Source organism: Brachypodium distachyon, chromosome 4 (assembly GCF_000005505.3).
Source record: "Brachypodium distachyon strain Bd21 chromosome 4, Brachypodium_distachyon_v3.0, whole genome shotgun sequence".
NCBI classification, from domain to species: Eukaryota; Viridiplantae; Streptophyta; class Magnoliopsida; order Poales; family Poaceae; genus Brachypodium; species Brachypodium distachyon.
Window position 1 is genome coordinate 47,233,805 of NC_016134.3, and position 22,339 is coordinate 47,256,143.

General features: G+C 46.4%; 2 protein-coding genes across 7 annotated transcripts; both read right to left on the minus strand.

Annotated features, from left to right (window-relative positions):
- Window positions 1–2,875: 2,875 nt before the first annotated feature.
- Window positions 2,876–8,802, minus strand: LOC100824633 (scarecrow-like protein 9). 3 transcript variants are annotated; one of them, XM_024463003.1, is made up of 5 exons: window positions 8,404–8,800; window positions 5,691–7,958; window positions 5,330–5,486; window positions 4,283–4,345; window positions 2,876–3,548 (listed from the first exon to the last, which is right to left on the minus strand). In XM_024463003.1, the coding sequence occupies exons 1-2, from the start codon at window positions 8,570–8,572 to the stop codon at window positions 5,773–5,775; spliced, it is 2,355 nt and encodes a 784-aa protein (XP_024318771.1). In that variant the 5' UTR covers window positions 8,573–8,800; the 3' UTR covers window positions 2,876–3,548; window positions 4,283–4,345; window positions 5,330–5,486; window positions 5,691–5,772. The 3 variants fall into 3 exon arrangements, with proteins under 3 accessions (XP_024318771.1, XP_010238778.1, XP_003577096.1); XM_010240476.3 differs by lacking the exon at window positions 2,876–3,548 and having other exon boundaries at window positions 3,738–4,345; window positions 5,773–7,958; window positions 8,404–8,802; XM_003577048.4 differs by lacking the exon at window positions 2,876–3,548 and having other exon boundaries at window positions 3,738–4,345.
- An 8,500-nt stretch (window positions 8,803–17,302) lies between these two features.
- On the minus strand, window positions 17,303–21,544 carry LOC100842498 (putative receptor protein kinase ZmPK1). Of its 4 annotated transcripts, none has more exons than XM_024463002.1 (4): window positions 21,290–21,544; window positions 20,190–20,468; window positions 19,989–20,069; window positions 17,303–19,904 (listed from the first exon to the last, which is right to left on the minus strand). In XM_024463002.1, the coding sequence occupies exons 3-4, from the start codon at window positions 19,989–19,991 to the stop codon at window positions 17,559–17,561; spliced, it is 2,349 nt and encodes a 782-aa protein (XP_024318770.1). In that variant the 5' UTR covers window positions 19,992–20,069; window positions 20,190–20,468; window positions 21,290–21,544; the 3' UTR covers window positions 17,303–17,558. The 4 variants fall into 4 exon arrangements, with proteins under 4 accessions (XP_024318770.1, XP_024318769.1, XP_024318767.1 ...); XM_024463001.1 differs by having other exon boundaries at window positions 17,303–20,069; window positions 20,190–20,250; window positions 20,314–20,468; window positions 21,290–21,543; XM_024462999.1 differs by having other exon boundaries at window positions 17,303–20,069; window positions 21,290–21,543.
- Between the last annotated feature and the right edge of the window lie 795 nt (window positions 21,545–22,339).

Below are 22,339 nucleotides of genomic sequence, written 5' to 3' on the forward strand. Positions count from 1 at the left end.
CACACATTTACTAGCTCTATCTGTGGATATTAAACGGCACGCTGACCGTGGCCGATCGGTACGTACTCCTTCAGGTGCCTTAGCTTCTTTAAAATCAAGGAACACATTTACTCGCCCAACGGAAAAAATAAAAAAGAGAGAGAGGGAACATACAAGCATCCTCAAAGAGAAGTCAGTCAAATCACCAATAGTAATCATCAGCAATGTGCTTAATTAGCGGTAACAACATACACTAAAACATACTCCCTCTGTCCCATATTAAGTGACTCAAATGTGACTTAAATTTTCCCAAATATGAATGTATTTATGCCTAAAAAGCGTCTAGATATATGTAATAGAAAGTCACCTAATATGGTAGGGAGGGAGTATTATGCATCGACTATTAAAAGGGAAAAAAGAATACACAATCTTTAGTTTTTACTATACTTGTACACACACATATATACATTGATCCTAGTTAATGTATACTCGCAAGAGTAGTAGAAGAGTACTTAAACAGCCGTCTCATTGATCTTAATCATCGATCTTAACCCGTTGCTGGTGTCTGGTGTGCATGATGGAATCGTGCATGCAAGTCGATCGATCGGCCGGTCGCTCAACCAAAAGGTATCAAAAGACAGCTTGGACAATGGAGAGGCATGTGGTGGGCAGGCAGGACAGAATGATGGGGCATGGCAAAAGAGAAGCACACACGCCTCGCTCGCATGCAAATATTTGTTTGTTGGCAACTCAACTCAAAGCATCCATCATGCACGCACGCACGCACGCACGAACGCCATGCCTTTTCAGATTTCGAAGAGTGAGCACAATATATACATACAGGTGTATTGTATTGATCCAATTGAGTCTTTTACAGGGACAGAGACGATAGAGAGTGGTGAGAAACGAGACTTAATTGGGTTTTGAGGCGAACACTGTGTAAGATATTAAGATATCTTCCCAAAGTAAGATGGACGGCATATAACTAAGATCATTGTAAAAAGATACTTGCATTAAAATAGCGACAAGTATTTAGAAATGGAGGGAGTATATCTAAAAGTAAAAAAAAACTCAAAGTTCTGTGTTTTGAGAAAAATATACAGAAAAGCAATATCCCAATTGTCTACTGTATGTGCATGTAAATGTCCGTGCCATACAATAAAAGGAGAAAATCTTTCCTTTTGTGAAGAAAAAAGGACAATTTTTTTTTATTTCGCGAAGAAGAAAAGGAGAAATTCAGCGGTTAACTAAAATTAGGAGTATTCTTTTCAAGCACTAAACCTATGATTATTATCCAGAAGGCGCAGAAACGATGTGTACAGTCCTTCGATCATTCCATGAAAGATTAGAGAATTAATTAACCTGCTCCGGATCTCTCGGTTCTTAAATAAGTTACGTGAATTTGTATAGATTCTGAAATGAGTCGCTTATTTCGGAAGGGAATGATTATCATGGCCGGTTGCCGGCGGGACTCCCTTGGTTGGGGAATTTGGAGTTGGGAGCATATATATGCATGCGAGTGCATCGTGGACATGAGTTCAGTTGGGACCATTTATGCATGGAGACAACGAGGCATGCGTCTAATTATGCTGCTGTTCAAGCCGCCGGTTTAACGAAAGGAAAAAGAATTAATGGCTCTATCGACAAGGCATGGCGATCGCTTTGGCTTGAAGCATACGCTTGCTAGCTAAGTACTGTACACTGTTTTGTTCTCTTCATGCTTTGATTAGCTTTAGCAGATGATGGCATGCACATACTATATCACCGTCGACACGTCCAAATAATGCCTTGATTAATTCGAGGCGATTGCTATGTGTACTCTTTATGTCACAATCTTTATGTCAACCGGTGGCTATATATGTATGCATGGCCTGTCCACGATTATTATTTTTAGTTTTGGAACCATCTTAAATTACTCACTCTGTTTCGGTTTATAAGACTTATATTAAAGTTCGTGCCATATATATTTTGTGCTGTAATACTCTCATATTACCAATGTAACTTTTGGTCAAAATTTGACATAAAATTTCGCGTGGGTCTTGTAAGAGTAAGTTCCAGCAATACTTTGGAAAACATGACACGAAACACGACAACAACTCCTGTGATTGGCACTTTCAAATCGAGAAAAAAGAAGGATGGCCGATCGCGGCCGCTTGCTCCGGGAGGGAAGATGAAGAGGGAAATAGGCTCGAACACATGCTTGGGCCAATCGGGGTGACAAAGGCCGAAAAGGATTTCACGAAATCACGCAGAGGCCTAGTCTCATGCTTGGGCCATATCCCAGAGGACGAACGAAAAGACCAAGTGTTGGGCTTTTGAGCACTTGGGCCCATATCTGTGACGCCCAGTTACGCAAGGCCACACCTAGAGATGATTTGTCCTGTTGTTCGTTCAGATTTAGCATTCGCGTGTCACGCGCCAGCTCCAGCAAAACCAGTTTCATGATCTTCTTGTTCGCTTGCTAAAACCATCCATGATGATACCTTTGCATCCTGATTTGTTCTTCTGATCTCTTTCATTCTCAGTTTAGCTTTCCATTTCATGCTTTTTTCTGCTGCACATGCTTTGCTCTTTGATCATCTCTAAGTCCATCGTTCATCACACACATCCATCCACCCTCCCCGTGCTCCTCATGAACCGGCTCACGGGCTCTCCATCCCTCGTGGTGCTTTTTAGTTTTAACCTTCCTGGCGGCCCAAAGCTACATGAACTGAAGACGGAAAGGTCCTCTGGCCTCTTTGATTCGCAGAAAGTTCACATGACTTTCACGCCAAAACAGTCTAGTTCCCAGCAGAAATCCGGAGAATTCAGGGCCTAATTGATTCTCAGGATCAGAACAATACAGGAATGGAAGATAGATAAATAAATAAAAGGTTACAATGGAATGCCAATTTCATTCTTACAACCAAAGTATATTTGATTGAACCACAGGAAAAACTAGGTATTCTTTCCAAGATGTTGTAGTGGATGGATGAGAAATTTCTGTAGTGCGAATGAATCCTTAGATCAGATCATATCTGGCTAGGATTTCAGTCCTCCAAATTTTCTACTACCAAAATCCTTTGAATTAAAGAGGCCCTAGCGTGAACCAGACAGGCCCCTTGTCATGCTTTCATCATAAAAAATATAGGAACCAATTAGGCAGACTAATCTGATGCAGAGGCCCAAACATTTTTCTCCCATTATCTGGAAAGGTTAAGCGAGTTAATTAACACCCACAGGAGCATTACGGGAGCGGAAGAAAATTCATGGACCTCTCATTGCCTGCTTTCCCTTTACACCAAGGAATCACAGATTTGGGGACAGCAACACAAGACAACACCAATCCTGAAATCATCAATCAAACGGCCAGATTGTGTCCCCATGTTCATTATGGTGGCGAGAGCTTTCTTTTTCCCTTTGAGCGCACACAAGAAAGAGCAACCTCGGCGGTTGGTTCCATGTCGCCATCAGCTTTATTTATCCTTCTTTTTCCCCGGTTCACATGCATCGCCCATGCGGCCATGCCATGCCCGTGCTCATCACCATTTTGAAGAATGATACCAGTCAAGAAAGAAATATTTGTTTTCCTGAAGTTTGATCAATGGTGACAGCAAACGGAGTAGAAAAAATGACTTCAGGATCTAGTTTTCCTAAGCACACATTACTGTAAATTAGACAGTAATAATATAGTAGTAGTAGTCAGGGACAACGATTTGATTCTAGTAATTTGAGTTTGCAGAAAGGTTAGAACAACAATCCAGTTTTTGCAACTTCAAAAACAATGAAAAACAATATTAATACATATCAACCGTTCAATATACAGCAGAGCAACTGGCCAAGAAAGTCATACTGGAAGTTGCAACAAAGAGGAGGTCGGCCAAGGGAAATGCATTATTAAACCCAAGAGATGGCGACAGTGGTTGCATGCACGTATCAACCAGCATCCACCGATATCTTATCCATTTTATTAGCACCGTCAACTAGTTCTTAAAACAGAAAGGCAAGTACTCTATAAAGTTGTACTAGGCTGCCTTTCTTTTGCTCAATTGCTCAAACCAGTGCCCCACTGAAGCCTAAGGACCCCCCATCTATCGACAGCATGCAGCGCATACTCTGAAAGTAATCAAATGAAATATGGATGTTTGCTCATGGGAGAAATATTTGATTTGATGATGCTGATGCTGGACCCAACTCATGCTTACTGACACACAGATGGACCCAAGAAAGTCAAGAGTACAAACCTTAAGAAGGTAGTTGGCTAAGTTAATATTAACTAATAGAGAAGCTGGCTACACAGACACAAGTGATGGTGAAGTCTTACACAGGCTTCCACATTCATCCTGCGCAGTGCAACAACAATCTTGTTCGCTCTTGAAGCCAATTCCTGGAGAGAGAGAGAAACAACAGTTCATGACATTTTATTTTAAATTAACTGCTTGAAGGCTCTCAGGCATGCTGTTCAAAAATCACTGCTACAGAAACAGGCCACTGAACCCACATTGCGGAAAGAATTATCCATCACACCATCAATTGTAACTGCCAAACAACAAGTGATAACTAATAACCTGTTTCTTGGTTTTCTAGCAACAAGAATTTCCAAACTTTCTTACTGGATGAACTAACAGAACTATACAGAGGAATTAAGTATCAATGCTCTTGGCTCTTGAGTTGTGACAGCAGAGGATCTTGAACTTGATATCAGCACGAAGCCATGACCCGTGAATCATAAAGTGTGTTAACTAGTACTCCCTCCGATCCTAAATTGTTGTCAAAATATTACATGTAGACGTTTTTTAAGAATAGATACATCCATATTTGGGCAAATTTGAGTCAATAATTTAGGATCAGAGGGAGTACTATTGATCACGAGGGTTCACAACTCACCTCATATCTTGCTCAATTATTTGGGTGCTTCACTAAGTTGTCTGATTGGATTAAAACAATGAACATCAAAGTACAAGAACCAGACACAGCTCTATACTATCCTTTTGTTAGGCTCATGATGACAAGTTGACAACTACTCCCTCCGATCCTAAATTGTTGTCGAAATATTACATGTATCTAGACGCTTTTTAAGAATAGATACATCCATATTTGGGCAAATTTGAGTCAAGAATTTAGGATCAGAGGGAGTAAAAGAAACATATATCTGCATGAAAAACTATATCAACACTGAATCGATGATGCTGAACCCAACTCATACGTGCTAGCATATATACATTCAAGGAAGTCAAAAGTACAAACCTTAAGATAGGGGGCAGTTGGTTAACTGATTAACTAATATAAAAGGTGTGGTTTTGTTACTGCTAATCAGGATGATCGTGGAAGTAACCGGAATGAAGAAAAATAGAAATTAAAGTAACAGTACCATGGCCAAGGGAGAGCTCAATCACTGCTCCTTCCTCTAGCTTATCTTAGTATGGCTAGGGACTACATAGATGTAACTGACACAGAATTCTTACGAAGGCTTCCACATTGATCTGCTGCAGTGCAATAACATTCCTTTTCATTCTTCAAGCCATTTCCTGGACAAACAAACATTTCATGACATTGTCAAATTTCTGCTACAAGAATCTATTGCGTGTTTTCAACAAGAAAAAATTGCACCAATAATAGGTCCATGGACCTGCATTACCGCAAATACATATTGTTATGCCATCAATTGTTACATACTGATGCAGCTACACAAATGCATAATATTGCAGGTAAGGTTAGCCCACTGCATATACCTTGAAACACCAGTGCACTAGTCAAGCTCCAAACACCAGTGCACTAGTCAACAATGGCATAGGAGATAGGCAGGTAAAGAACCTAATTGTTATTGGGCTTCCATGTAGTTATGGCATAGATTATTCTTCCTTTCCACCCTTGCAGGAGCCATCCACTGTCTTCATCTATGACAAAGTCTTTGTGATATATATCTTTCACTTTGACTTTAGCTTTTGCAACAATTTCCTGGTTTAACGGAGACTGTACAAACCCTGCCCTCAGGTTCCTTACTTGCCATTGTTTGTATGTCTCTGGTCTCTCAACTCTGTCTGAGCCCTCACATGCAATGACATTGAGTGCCTCTCGGCCAAACAGATCTCTTTCAATGAGTCTACGTTGGTCATCATCTCGAGGCACAGTTGCCTCAAGCATGTCAAACAATGCAGAGAAATGGAACAATGCCTCACGGAAACGTGTGATGAAGAAGGGAACGCTGTACGACCCATTCACAATTCCATGGATGAAAATTGCTGGGTTCACTTGCCTTATGGTATTCAGCACCCTATTCCTAGGGCTGTCTACAGCAACTGTCTCGTCAATAAGATTTCTGAACCGATATAGGCAATTAACAATCACCACTTCATCCTTGCCAACCTTGAGGTCCTCAGCACGGATGGTTTCCCACTTTGATGCTATACCATGGTACTCAAAAGGGACACCAAGCCTGTCAGCATACTCTGCAAGCCTTTGTCCTGTCTCTTCGATGCGCTCAGTAGGGCGGAAACCTGGCTCAGGTACATCAATTCCCGTGATGCGCAGCTTTGGTGGACCACCTTCCCTCTTGGAGAGACGCCTGATGAGGCATGGCCATTGTAAGCCAAAATAAATGCCGAAGTCAATGATATGCACTGTCGATGCATTTTTCGTCATGCTCAGGATTGTTTGATTGGAGAGGAAATGCGAGAGCCTCTTGAATGGGCATGCTGCAAGGTAAAGATGGTAGGCCTTGAGCATGTCAGAGGCAGTCGTCCGCTTCGCTACAAGCCTGTGGTACTGCTGGCTGCCTGTGCCAGCCAAACGAGCCTCGAGACCCTGTGCAAAGCAAAACGCCAACCTCTGGCTGCCATCCCCATTTACCTTAGAATGTTGTTTAATTTGCTTTAGCAACTCATTAGCTGTTCGGCGGTCATCAGCAGCTACTGCCTGAGCACAGTGGATAAGGATGGTCCTAAGGTCCACCACATCATTTTTTGTTGGCTTCCTGCCCCGTGTCCGCACCCCAGTTGTTGCTTTTGTCTGAGTGACCTGAGAATTCTTGGAAGCTTCGGTACGCATCTTTTCTCGCAGAACTGTAGCCTTCTGTTCAGTCTGACGAAGCAAACCATCGAACATCTCTATCCAATCAGGTTCATCAGAACAGAATGCAGATTGCTTGATGCTTCGTCCTTCTATCAAGTCAAGATCTTCACTCTGTCTGTTTTTCTTAGCATTCAAGACCTCTGGCTTGCTGCCGTTCAAAGAAATATCTTTCCCTACTTGAGACGTTGAGACATCAGCAGCTTCTAAATCAATTACTAGCTTATCACTAGCAGGGAGAAACTTCTGCGCTTCCTCAACACCTCTCCTGAAATCCCAATTTGGGAGGCTCTCAAACAAGTTGTCAGGGATCCTGCCATTGGTGATCAAAGGATCTGCTAATGCCTCTGCTGCATCTGAAACACCACTTGATGGGCTAACCACTGGCTGAAAAGACTGACCATGCAAGCCTCGATAAGCTTCCAGCTGCTCGCAGTGTCCAATGTTACGGCTCTGGTTGCTATCCTCCACAGCACCGCTGCTGCAGCTAGTAATGACACTTGACAAAGACTGGGCATGACTGCTGCTGCTACTCTCACCAGGGCTGTCAAGGGACCAAGGGAGGTTGCGATCAGGAGACGGAGGGAACTTGTGGCCAAGTATGTCATAGAACGGCTTGGCGGTAGCACGGAGCATGGCGGACTCCTCCTGGTACATGCTGACCTTCTCGTCGATGTCCTCCTCCATGAGCATCCGGCTGATGTAGTTGAGCGACTCATCTGAGATGAACTCCCAGTCCTCAGGGTTGTCGGTCTCGTTGTTGGTGGCCCTCGAGAGGGCGGTGGCCACCGGAAGACTGGGATTGGGTTGCGCGGCCATCTGCGGCGGGATCACCGGCTGCGGATCGTTGAACATAAAGTACTTGGGCGCTCCACAGAACTGGATCATCGAGTGGATCAGCGACCCTGAAATGCTCTGGTGCTCAACCGGACCTGCGGAAAACATCACCAAATTTCTTCAGTCACGGAGTTTGCACATTCATACAGAAATTGCTCAGTGATTGAACTTGAGGGTTACACTATTATCGGGTCGAAATTAAAAATAACAGGAAGGGATCACACTAGCGCAGAGCAGCTCATAAGTCAGACCTTGGAAGCATCACACGATTCACAGATCACACACAGATGGCAAGCAAGCAAATGAATGAATGAACAACTGAAACAGCAGGTTCAGAGTTCATATCAAGTGGTAGAAAATAATCCAAAATGAAAAAAGAGCACCAGCAGTTAACAGATGAGCAGCACGAACACACACACTAGATAGAGCACTCGATGTTACAGAGCCATGGCTGCTAGCACGAGCACACACGCTTACAGCTCCAAAGCATGCGTGCCTACGACGTATCATATGATGCTCAGCTGGTGCGTGTGTGCTCACCCGACTGCATCTGCCCGCCGTGGCGAGGCGGCCTGTGGCGGAGCGATCTGGCTGCAGCGAGGCCGAGCGCCGCGAGATCCTGCGCCGCGGCGGCGGGCGGCGGCGCGACGGCGGCGGCCTCCAGGCGCGCCGCGAGATCCCCCCGCGGCGGCTGCGGGGTCGAGGCCATCCCGACCGATATATCGCCCAACAACCTCCTCCTCCTCCTCCCCGGATCAGAGGGAAGGGGATTGACTGATCGAGGATGGGGCTCGGGCGAAGGGGCTGAGGAGTTCCCCAGCGGCGAGGTCTCTCTGTGTGTGTTTCTCGGGAGTTGGACCTGGATCAGCACAGAAAGAAGGAGTAGTAAAAAGGGAAGAAAGAAATCTGAATGAAACCCGTGATGGTGGCTTGGCTGGTCCTGCTATTGGCTCTCGCGCTAAGTTAAAAAAGGATAAGCTAATCGAGGTATCAGAGGTTTCTAGACGGCCATGTGAAGATTTTCTGCTTTTTAGGAGGGCTGATGATACCACTAACCACACCCCCAACCTCCTCCCCATGTTAGAGGCATCACAACTCTTTCGTCCACGTGCAATCTTGGAAATATGGATGACCGGTTTTTTACTGAATCAACGATAACTAACATGGATCGGTGAGAGTATTAAAGTTTTCGCGTGGGTCGTCGAGTTCCTTTTAAACACGTTGAAGGGTGACATGCATCTACGGCTAGATCAATTTGGAAAAATCATGGTTTCCTCATTTTTGTTTCTTTGTTTCCATAGATCTTACGCATATGATCCTTATCCTGTGCGCATGGGACCGGGATTATCCTCCTTTTCGAAAAATTCAAAAATTCTGCTCCTCCAATTTCTACTAAATCAGTGACACTTATTACAGATTGGAGGATCTCGACGTTCTAAACCTCCCGGTTAAGAAGCCTAAAGAGCCTAAAGAAACTACTCCCTCCGTTTCATAATTCTTGTCTCAAATTTGTTCCAGATAAATGTAATATTTCGATAAGAATTATGAAAAGGATCCAGTAGATTATCTTGTGCCGACCTAAATGCGTTATTGCCCTCGTGGCCATGCGTAGACGACCCCTCTATGCAACAGCTAATTATATTCTTTTTAGCACGGGCCCTCGAATGTGCAAACAACGAATGGATTGATTAAAGAAAAGCATAATCCGGATCAAGGAGCTAATCGCCGCTCGTCACGTCAGAGCTTACAGCGTAGCACGCGACCAAGGACTGCCAATTATTAAGGAGCACCTGGCCGCCGTCCGTGCGTATAGAGAATTCATTCATTCATCCTTCGTGTCCACCAGCAACATGCATTTTTTTTATTCTTTTGAGGGGGTCAGAAACTAAAAGGTCAGCCAATGTGTTGCTGGGCCGGCCGACATAGCCCACCGGCCCAGACGGAGGGAACCTGAAACTCCCGATACGTCCTGTCGTACGTGATCCGGTCCGGCGAGATATATCCGGCCCGGCCCGGACCGGCCCGCGATTCTAGTTTGCAGCCCACAGACAAATGCAAGTAGTAGCAGTGAACCTCTGAAAATGCTGGAACACACACGTATAGTGTTCGGGACCAAACTCAGGTTATATCATCTCCAGGAGCTGGCAAAGTTCAGTGAAAACCACCTTACAGCAACAGTAGAACAGAGCAGCGGGGTAAGAAGCTGTAGACAACAAGGTGAAAACGAGACGACGACTGAGAGCCGTCCGATCTGCCGGTTCTCGCCATCGTCCTCCTCAGCCGTTGATCTGTCTTTAGTAAGTGAATTCGGTACCCCTTTGCTGGCCCCCGCCGACTAGCTAACTGAACAAGTCGCTGCACAGGTCCTAACTGAAGAAACTGAATCTTGACACAGACTTCGATCCGTGAATTGATCCCGGCTGGACGAATAAAAATGTATACTCTGTCACCACTCAATTACTAGGAGGTAAAATGTGGAATTTACTCTTGGCTGGACGAGAACGTCTTTCCATTTCAATTCAACAACACCCATAAATTGAACAAGGAGCAGGTGAAATTAATACAAGACGTATCTTATGCAAGTGCCATTGGAATAAAAGAGTGTAGATGTATTCCCCATAAATGATACCACATCCAGCCACACACATTAGCCAGACAATTAATTAAGTTGTGTGTATCCAATGTGGATTCCATACATCTCATTGATTGTCATCACACCAAATAGACATATCTAAATCTCTAGCTTCTTTCCTATATATACCCCATAGGATCAAAAGATGCAGAAGCCAACCACAGAAAGCCTGCTTTGATCAATCTGAGTTCAGATCTTCTTCACCAGTGTGCACTAGCTAGCTATAGTATCTAAACAAGACGTCTTCAGGCAAAGTGGCAGAATGGCTCCTCCTGGCATCTCTGATGATGCTCTCCTCCTACAAACTAGTGGCCGGTGAGGACGACTGTTATGAAGAGAAGGATGCCGTCCTCCACTGGTGCAGCAAGTACATCAAGAAGGTGCACCCGCCTCACACGCACCCTCGCCCGCACCCGAGGATGCAGTGTTGCGCCACCGTGAAGAAGTCGGACATGGAGTGTGTCTGCCGCGTCCTCACCGAGCAGGAGAAGCAAGGGATCGACGTGGCCCGGGTCGAGGTTCTCAAGACCGAGTGCCAAACTCCGCCGCCTTCTGTTGGTTCTTGAAGCTGCAGGATAAGACCGCGATATAATGTACTTTGAAATAAGATCATCACAATGTTTTGCAATGAAGAATAAAAGTTCACAGTGTTTTGTGTTCTGTGAGGTGTATCTTTTGTTGGTGGAATGTGTTTGATGAAAGCTTTATGTTGCAAAATCAGACCAACGAATACTATCGTTCTGGTACCGTGTTTCTTAGCATGGTGTATTCGGTTTACAACCTTGGGCATCTGATAAAAGGATTCAAAAATTATCATTTCAGTGATTGATATCACAAATTAATAAGTAGTAATTGTTAGGAAATATGCAACTTGTATTTCCAGGAGGCCAAAGGCCAGTATATATACAGGTACAGGTGTGGCAAATATGCAGAAAACCCCTTATACAATGGGATATAACATGACTATACAACTACAACTCGAACACCCCCCCTCAAACTCATGGTGGATCAGCAACACTGAGTTTGGAGAGATAAAAACCATGATGTGCTCTAGTCTGGGCTTTCGTGAAGAAATCTGCTAACTGGAGCTCAGAAGGCACAAACTGAAGATCAACAACCTGATCCTGTACACAAGAGCGCATGAAAGAAGCATCCACACCAATATACTTGGTAAGCTCATGCTTCATGGGATCACGCGCAATGCTGATAGCACCTGTACTGTCTGACAAAAGAGGAGTAGTTGTAGTAACAGAAACACCAAAATCCTCAAGTAAGCACCGAAGCCAAGTCACCTCAGCTATCAAAAGCGCCATAGCACGCAACTTTGCCTCCGCACTCGAACGAGAGACTGCAACCTGTTTCTTCGTCTTCCAAGCAATAAGAGAACCACCTAGAAAAACACAATAAGCAAACAAGGACCGGCGATCTGAAGGATCACTAGCCCAGGTAGCATCCGAGTATGCCCGAAGCTGGAGCGAGCTGGAGCGTGGGAAGAAAAGACGACGAGAGACAGTCCCACGAAGATAACGCAGAACTCGAAGGAGGTGGCTATAGTGAACATGAGTGGGAGCAGAAACAAACTGACTGAGAACATGAACCGGATAAGAAATATCTGGACGAGTGACAGCTAGATAGACCAAACTCCCAACAAGATGACGATAGCGAGTCGGATCAGAAAGAGGCTCACCATCAGAAGCACGAAGATGAACATTGAGCTCCATCGGAGTCTCAACAGTGCGCTCATCAGTAAGACCAGCACGAGCAAGAAGATCCTGAATGTACTTCTCCTGAGAAATAAAGAAGCCATCAGAGGTGGAAGAGACCTCAATCCCAAGAAAATATCGAAGGGGACCAAGATCAGACATAAGGAACTGCTCACTAAGATGTGCCTTAACAAAGGCAATATACTCAGGGTCATCCCCTGTGATGATCATATCATCAACATAGAGGAGAAGGAGAGTCCGACCTCGAGGAGAAAGGTGGACGAAGAGCGCAGGATCATGTGCACTGGCGGAAAAACCAGCAACAGTGATCACGGAGGCAAAGCACTCAAACCAGGCCCGAGGGGCCTGCTTAAGGCCATAGAGAGAGTGACGAAGACAACAAACCATGCCGTCAGGAACAGATACCCAGGAGGTGGCTGCATGTAGACCTCCTCACGCAACTCACCATTAAGAAAGGCATTCTTGACATCAAGCTGGGAAATAGACCAGTGGTGAACAGAGGCCACAGCAAGAAGAGTGCGAACAATGGTCATATGAGCCACAGGAGCAAAGGTCTCATCATAATCACGACCATGCTCCTGCTGAAAACCACGAGCCACAAGACGCGCCATATAGCGCTCAAGAGTACCATCAGAGCAAGTCTTAACCTTGTAGACCCACTTGCAAGTGATAGGACGAACACGGGGAGGAGGAGAAACAATATCCCACGTGCCAGTGCGCTCAAGGGCAGCAATCTCCTCGGCCATCGCATGCTGCCATTCAGGATGAACAACAGCATCACAATAAGAGGATGGCTCAAGAGGAGCAGCGCCAGCAAAACCATAACGGTCAACTGTAGGAAGCGGACGAGCGCGAAGGCCATATGAAGGAACGGGAGGCTGCACAGTGGTAGACGAGACCTCACCTGAAGGACCAGGCACATCTGAAGTCTGAACAGGGGAAGATAACTGAACAGGGGAGTCCGAAATATCAGGGGAAGATAACCGAACAGGAGAAACTGGAGTAGCCGAAAGTCGAGAACGACGGGTGTAGTAAAAAGGATAGGAAGGCACAGGTGGAACCAAGGTAGATGGAGCATCAGGAGAATGTTGTGGCTGATCGGGAGAATCTGGTGTGTGGGGAGGAGACGACGGGGGTGAAGTCTCAAAGGGAGGATGTGAAGACACAATGGAACGGTCAGATAATCGACTAGCTGGTATAGATGTATCAGAAAGAATCAGGAAGAAGAGAGACTCTACAGGAGTAACCTCGGGAGAAGATGGGCGAGGATAGAAAGGACGAGACTCATCAAAAGTCACATCCCGAGAAATCCGTATCCGACGAGCATTCGGATCCCAGCACCGATAGCCCTTGTGCTCATCATCATAGCCGAAGAAGACGCACTCAACAGACTGAGCTGTCAGCTTGGTACGCTCGCGGTCAGCTAGAAGAACGTAGCAAACGCAGTCAAATGACCGAAGCTCAGAGTAATTAGGAGAGCAATCCCAAAGACACTCAAGAGGAATGCCCCCTTTTAGAGCAGAGGATGGTTGGATGTTGATAAGATAGGCAGCGGTAGATATTGCTTCAGCCCAAAAGTGAGGAGGAAGAGAGGCAGCGATCATCAAGGCGCCAGTCGTCTCAAGTAGATGACGATGCTTGCGCTCAGCAACACCATTCTGAGCATGAGTACCAGGACAAGAGAACTAAGCAAGCGTGCCCTGCTCAGCAAGGAATCCGCGTAGAGAACGAGAGGTATACTCACCAACAGAATCTGCACAGAAAACACGAATAGGAGTGTGGAACCGGGTGTGAACCATGGCAGCAAACTTCTGATAGATAGATAAAACCTCAGTACGAGAAGACATAAAGTATATCCAAGTGAAACGTGAAAAATCATCGATAAAAAGAACACAGTAGCGATGACCCCCTTTCAAAATGAAGGGAGCCTGACCCCAAACATCTGAGTGAACAAGATCAAAAGGACGCTTAGACACGGACTCACTATGAGGATATGGTAACTGAATCTGTTTACCGAGTTTACAACCCTGACAATCTAATGACACATCTCCTGAGACAGACCCCAGAAGACCTCGACGAACTAAAGACGACAGACGAGAACCACATAGATGACCAAGACGATGGTGCCACTGCTGAAAAGAGCTAGTAGACATAACCACTGGAGTTGAAAGGCTGGCGACAGGGGCAGCGGAAGGAGAACGAAGCCAGTCAAGCTCCCAGAGGCCCTGAGAGTCACGGCACCGGGGGCCAGCTCCAACCAGAGCGCTCGTGCGACGATCCTGAACAGAACAAGAGTCAGGGTCGAGAATGAAGCGACAACCAGAGTCAGTAAGCCGACCAGCAGAAAGAAGCTGCATGGTGAGTTGAGGAACATGAGGAACAGGAGAAACATGGAAAGTGGAATTGCTAAGAATGCCTTGACTAGCAACCGGAAGGGAGGTACCATCAGCAGTAAGAACATGAACCGGAGAATCTAAAGGTCTAAGGGAGGACAAGATAGAAGAATCAGAGGTCATGTGAAAAGATGCTCCAAAATCGAGAATCCACGGGAATGTACCTGACTGCGGAGGCGGTCTCTCAGAGCTAGAAGACTCAGTAGCAGAACCTGCAGAACCTGCTGAGGGAGAACCAGTAGCAGCAAGCATACGACGAAGACGTGCAATCTCCTGCTCGATGGATGACAAGGCCGAGGATGTCGATGTAGAAGTCGAAGTAGACGATCCGGTGCCCGAAGACGAAGAACCACGAGAAAGATCCCGCTTCCGCCTGAAGCAGGAAGAATAACTGTGACCGTCCTTCTCGCAGTAGGTGCAATGAGGGCGACCACCACCAGAGGGAGGGCGTGATCCACCCGCTGGAGTAGGCAGCAGGGGAGCCGAGGCACTGGAACGAGGTGTAGCCAGTGTAGCAGGTGGTCGAGCAGCGAGGACGGTGGGAATCTCCAATAAACCAGCACCACGCAGACGAGTCTCCTCGGCACGAAGCTCGGTGAGTGCCTCCAGTAGAGTGACATGAGGGACCCGTGCAAAGAGCTGGGCATGCCGCGGCTCGAACTCCTTACGGGGCCGCGACAAAAACTCGTAGAGACGGTGGAACTCCTTATCAGCACGAGCAGTCTGACAACATGAACAAGTGCCACAACCAGTGGAGCGAAGAGAATCAAGCTGTCTCCAAATAGCTGAGCTCCGAGAATAGAATTCATCGATGGTAGCATCACCCTGTCGAAGTTCGTGCTCCTGACGAACCACGAAGAGGTACAGAGTGTCACCAGAGGGCTGATAACGCTGGCTTAGGTGAGTCCACATTTGAAACGCCGGGGAGAGGCCGACAATCTCGGAGGAGAACTGGGGCAGAACACTGGAAACAAGAACAGCCGAGGCACGAGCATCTGCATCCATCCAGTGTGTGTAGGCAACAAGCGCAACACGAAAATCATCAAGTGCAAGCTTGTAGTCGGAGAGCCGTTGCTCATAGGCAACAACAGCAGCATCGCCGGCCTTCTTGGCAGCAGCAACAATATCCTGGGAAGCCGTAGGATCAACAGTCGGAGGGACCAGCGGAGAAGGCTCGACCGGTTGAACGGGAGACGGTGGACACGGCACCTTGCCGCAAAGAGCGCCCCAAAGTCCAAGACCGCGCGTGTGGATGCGCATGTGGGCAACGAAGTCCGTGTAGTTGATCCCATCAAAAATCACCGGACAGCGAGGTATAGCAACGTAGCCGGAGGACGTCATTGTACCTGTTCTTCTTAACTGGATCGGAAACTGCTACGCTGCTGTTCGAAGAAACAGAGCAGCGAAACAGACCCGATCAAAGGGCCAGCGGCCGGGGAGAAGCCGTGAGGCGGCGGCGGCCGGCAGAGATCCCGCGAGGTAGCAGCGGCTGATGAAGACCCGTGTAGCAGAGGCGCCCGGCGGAGACGGGCAGCAACCAACAGCGGCCGGCGGAGATGCACAGGAGATTGCTGCAGCAGAATCGCGCGCGGGTAGGGAAGCGCGCGCGAGCAGGGGAATCGCGCGCGGGCAGGGGAGAATTCCGCGGGCAGGGAAGCGCGTGCGGGCAGAGAATCGCGCGCGGGCAGGGGAGATCGACGGAGAATCGATCTGAATCGACTGGGGAGATCGATCTGAGATCAGAAATCGATTCAATTTGCACGAGTTGCGCGTGCGGTGGAAAAACAAATCCTAGGCTCTGATACCATGTTAGGAAATATGCAACTTGTATTTCCAGGAGGCCAAAGGCCAGTATATATACATGTACAGGTGTGGCAAATATGTAGAAAACCCCTTATACAATGGGAATATAACATGACTATACACCTACAACTCTAACAGTAACAAGCAGACCTCTGAAACACTAGTTTAACCAGATGGGCAAGTGGCCCAGTGATGAGCGAGATTGTTCCTTTTCGCCGACCCAGGTTTGATCCATATGGTTGACACGATGTATTTGTAGGAGACACATTACACATACTTAAGTGGTGGTCTGAGAGTAAAGTAGTGTGTGGGCGTCTACGTTGTACTCTTAAAAAAACACAACTTTAATTTAAAAATGTAGACATTCAAGATTGAACATTCATGGAATTAGGAATTAATTAATTCTATTTCAAAATTCAAACATCTTGTAATGTAGTATAAAGTACATGTTGTACACTTTTCAGGAACAAAAATGACTTAGTTTGGTGTTAAAGGGGTGAAAAATAATTTTGCAGGAATTATAGAATTATACAAATTCTGAAGATTTCGTGACGTGAGGCACCACATGGTCTGACAAGCCGGGCCCCCTAGCACGAATAGGGAACAGATCATAAATCTGGTGAACTGTAGAATAGTATACAAATGCTAGGTAAAAATTGGGGAAAATATATATGTTAGGTATAATTCATGGACACAATACAACTAAGAGGTAAAATGTGGGATTTTACTCCAGGTGAAAACACCTTTTCATTTCAGGGAGTCGCTGAAGTTTAATACTCCCTATGTTCCATAATTCTTGTCGAAATATTACATGTATCTAGACACTTTTTAGGAATAGATACATTAATTTTTTGGCAAATTTGAGAGAAGAATTATGAACCAGAGGGAGTAAGAAATATCTCACACAAACGCCACTACAATAAATTAAGGAGCACAAATCTGTTCTCCACTTTACATGAATCCAAAACTAGGGTCAGGCTTCAGTATTTACATGATATCAGTAAACTTGAAATTAGCACGATGAACATGGAAATTGTCCCACTGTGACTACATAACCGCTATTCAGACGAAGAAACAAACATATGCCAATTATATTCAATATTACCTTATTCAAAAATTCCATAGAAAATGCTAGTCCAAGCACTAATGACTAGCTTCATCAAACGACATGAGAGTCTGTACTACAGATTCCATGGTCGGTCTCTTGTTTATATCTTCCCACAAGCAAGAAACAGCCACCTCGATCAATGTTCTTGCTTCCAGATAGCTGAACTGTCCACTCAATTCGTGATCAACAAATTCATCAATCCACGATTCTTCATTTCCTTCCAGTTTATCAGCAAGCGCCCTGACAAGCTTGTGGAGCATGATATGCACCTCTGCATCTGAACCTACAGCCAACTCTGAAACTCTTGACCCAGATAAAAGCTCAAGCAGCACTACTCCATAACTATACACATCAACTTTCGCTGTGATTGGGAGGCCAGAAACCCACTCGGGAGCGATGTAACCTGCCGTTCCTCGCACCTGCGACATGTTCTGACTGGACCCGCCTCTGTTTAGCAACTTTGCCAACCCAAAGTCCGCGATCTTAGGCTCACTGTCCGAGTCCAACAGTATATTCTCAGGTTTCACATCACAATGGATGACCCATTCTAAGCACTCGTGGTGAAGATAGGCCAACCCTTTGGCGACACCTAATGCGATATTAAACCTTTGCTTCCAGTCCAGCACAATATTTTTTTGGTCGTTGGACAAAATGTTTGCCAGGGATCCGTTCTCCACATACTCATAAACCAACATTCTATGAGACCCTTCTGAGCAAAAACCCCAGATTCTCGCCAGGTTCATGTGGTAAATCCTCCCGATGACACTCAGCTCAGCTTGAAACTCTTCCTTGCCTTGACTTATATTTTCCAGCATCTTCACAGCCACTGTTCTTTCATCTTCCAGGACACCTTTATACACAACACCTAACCTTCCCCTTCCTAGCTCAACTTTGAACTGCCGTGTCGCCTTCGCAAGCTCTCTGTAGCTGTATCTTCGAAAATGACTAGTCATCACCTTATAACCTTCCTCAGCTGCCCACATTTCTGATGGCCTCAGCTCCGTTCTCAAAACAAAGAACCATGCACATATCATAAAGGAAATCTCAACCACAAAAATTGCAATTATGAAACCGTAGAAGTAGATCCACTTTGATTCTCCATCACCAGTCTTTTGCACATCTGGAAATGGATCTCTGATTCCTCTGCTCATCTGATTACAATCGAGACGAGGCGGAGCAGACTCTAACACACCGGACTGAGGGATAGGTGAATCTGAAACATTCAACCTGGCAGGAAGCTTGACATACATTGTCCGCACGCTGGGTGTCGCACAGGACTTCCCACTGAAAAGATGAGCTTTTGGGTAGCAAGACCCCGAGCCGTGCTGGTACTGAAAGCCTTTGCAGCTGCAGTCACTGATGCAGATTTTCCTACAAGCCTCAAAGGAAACTCCCAGAAGACGTTGCTGATCAGATCCCCAGAAATCTGTGTGCGGAAGTTTCACAAACTCCATAGGTTCCTGACCAGGGCAGGTTATGTTGAAACTAGCCGTGCAACCTTCGGTCCAATTACCCGGGTTGCGCATCACATAACCCGGTGGGCAAGAACACGTAGGTTCAGGCGAGTAATGACAGATTCCATTAGGACCGCATAAACCATGGATAGTGCAAGGTTGGGAGATTGCTACCATTGAAACTGACCAGAACCCATCCGAGTCATTCAGGCTGTACAGTCGGAGATTACCGTCAGGGTCAAGAGTTAGCCTTCTCTTAGTCCCCGGTGCTGAATCAGAAGCCTTAAGTAGTGCTCCATCAGCGAAATCACTCGACGCAAGGGTCCCATTGCTGTCAAGAATCCCCAACCTAGTACTGTTATACCGGTTTCTACTATTGTCGTACACACTATTATCAGGGTTTGGCCAGTATATATCCGAAACATCAGGAACATCATATATAAGTGACAGCACTGACAGATCGTTGAAACGGAAGATGTAGTTACCAGGAACACGAGATTGGGTTGTCGGGACCAGCTTCGTCGCCGCGGTGATACGCTGGCCCGGTAGGAGCGTGTCTGTCGGCGAATCGAAACTTTGCCATATTATATTGCCACTGGTATCCTTGATGACGAGATTCCCAGTATCCAGCAGCTGAGCATGCTGGACATTCCTGAGGTTGCCATCACCGGCTTGCCACACGACCGTGTCGTCATAATCTTTGAGGACCATGCTGCCGTCCTTGCGCAAGGTCAGGGATGACCTCCTTTCATGGACGGGGCGGTCATGGTTCGCGCTCCAGACGACAGTCTTGTTGGCTGCATCAGAGTACCATATGGAGAAGGTGAAGGCGTGGTCGTAGACGCTGTAGAAGCCGCAGGAGAAGGTGCCGTCCGGTGATTGCAGGATTTCACTTCTGTAGGCTTCGATGGCGATGGAGGATCCTAGCTGCAGAGTATCTCGACTCACAGCGCTTGAGACTAGGATGAAAAAGGAGAGGACAATGGAAAGGTGAGTTGGAAGAGCAGGAACCATGGTTGCAGAGATGGTTTCAGCTGGTGGCTGCACAAGTACCGCTTATATCTGTTGTTTCCCTGTCCCAATCTCTCGATCCTGAAAGAGGAAGAAAACGATTCCAAGTCAACTCAGAATGCTTCAGGGTTTCAACCTCTTCTCTTAATAATATTCTTTCTGCAATCTGAAAATTCCAGGGCTGCTGCAGCATGCCAGTACCTTGCCTCACAAGCAGTCCAAGTCAGCGGGTTTCACAACAACTAGAGCTCCATGAAAAGTCCTGGTTGACAGTGACACATTTTGACCAGATCATGAAAACTAATAAGGGTGGGGTTGCTCTTACCCATTACAGCTAGCTGATTGATGCTTCGAAGATGACTTCTCTGCACATGAACATTCAATGGAATTGACCACAGTTTGCATTGTAGCCACAAGGTATGAGGATCAGGTCATCAATGTCGGCATCTGAAGGCACAGAATACCGACAGCATCCTACAGCTGGAAGTATATGAAACAGTTGATAAATACCCAAGAGAGGGGAATATGGCTTTTCTTCAATATTAGGGAAACAAATCTACAGTTCAACTAGTAAAGTGAGTTTCTAAAGCACCTAACAAGCTAGTCAGGGCTCAGGTAAGTGTGCTATGCAAATGATACCTTACGTCCTTACCTACACAATCTAGAGAGAATATTAAACCAGTTCATATCCAACAGTTGCATGCAACTCTAATTTACAAAATCAATGTGAAAAGTAAATAAAAATTGGTAAGAAAAGATAAGCTAAAGAGCAAAAGTTAGATATTTTTACACAAACCACCTTAATGGACTGGGAGTATTTATTTCACACATATAAATCTCTCTAGCTCACAATAAAAACTAGATACGAAACCATTCACACATAAATGAATGTGAAACTTTTCATGCCAGTTTAACGTGCACTCAGTTCAGTTCAACACATGTAAATTGTACTGAAATGAAAAGGTTCACATTCGTTTACTTAGTGACCACCGTACAAATCCTTTCACCATTTATGAGAACATATCTAATATCTAGTTTCATCCATATTAATTTCACAATGTTGTATCTCGTGAGGTGTATCTTTCTATTAAAGTAGAAGCATTTCATAAAAGTTCCCTATCACAACTTGACCACGAGGAGGAACAATCGGTTACCTTGCTCCTGAATGGATTTCTAGGCTCAAACGGTAGTCCCAGTAATTTCAGGGATTCACGGACGAGTTCTCGCCGGAATCAAAACAAACAAAGAGGATTTTTCTAAGGGATTAGCTTGAGGCCGACGGAGAGGAAGCTGGTGCGAACCTGGACTGATTCGCCGTTCTATCAGATGGTGAGCTGGGGGGGATGACGGCTCCAGCCTGCAGTGGCGCTGGCGCAGGGCGCATGCGTGCCGGGTGATGGCGAGTGGTTGCGGTGAGGACAGGACGGATTTTTGGCGAGGCAGAAGCTGCGTCAAGCAGCCGGAGGTAGGAGGAGGCGGTGGAGTTCCGGCCATTGGAGGGGGACTCGAAGGAGAGAGATGGCGGAGCGGGACGGCGCGAGGAGGAAGGAGACGAAGAACAGCATGAGCCTGACAGTGAAGGTGGACCCCATGAATACAGATTATTCTCTTGGACCCAAAATATCAATTACTCACTCCGTCCAACAAAAGATGCCTCAGGTTTGTCAAAATTATGCCTCAGGTTTGTCAAAATTTGAATGTATCTAGACATGACTTAGTATATAGATACATTCAAATTTAGTCAAAGCTGAGACATCCTTTATTGGACGGAGGGAGTACTAAATTGGAGTTGGTGGTGATTGCCGCAGGCGCTGTACGTCAACTTCATTAAATTTACATGAGTATGCCACCGCGCCCCCTCCTGTACGTCCCGATGCGAACCCCCCTCACTTCGTGTAAAAAAAAACCTGTCTCTTGTCTTACTGACCCGCGCTCGCTGCCTCCTCCGACCGCTGCTTCTCCTCCCTCCGCTGCAAGCCTCGCGTCTCGTTTTGCACGCCGCAGCCCCCTCCTCCTCTGCGAGCGCCGTCTCCACCAGCAAATATCTATGGACGGCCCGTCGCCGCCGCACTCCTCCCCTGCGCACGCCGTCATGGAGACTGGATCCGCCGCCGCCGCCATGGATAATAAACGGTCTGAGAGAGAGAGTCGATGAGCCAGTCCATTGGGGAAGATGAGGTGGATGAACCGTGGAGATGAGAGAGAGGCGACGAGGCAACGTGTCTTTGAAGTCGCTCACGCACGTGAAAGTCAACCATGGCCGCCGAGGCAGCAACAACAAAAGAGGCGCCGCATGAAGCGGCGGTGGCCCTCGCGAGCTCGCTGCAGCCGCACATGGCCTTGGCCTTCTT

Coding starts and splice junctions, on each gene's coding strand:
- LOC100824633 (XM_024463003.1), bottom strand. CDS start 8,572: ATGGCCTCGACCCCGCAGCCGCCGCGGGGGGATCTCGCGGCGCGCCTG. Junction 7,959..8,403: donor CGGCGGGCAGATGCAGTCGG/GTGAGCACACAC, acceptor TGTTTTCCGCAG/GTCCGGTTGAGCACCAGAGC.
- LOC100842498 (XM_024463001.1), bottom strand. CDS start 19,991: ATGGTTCCTGCTCTTCCAACTCACCTTTCCATTGTCCTCTCCTTTTTC.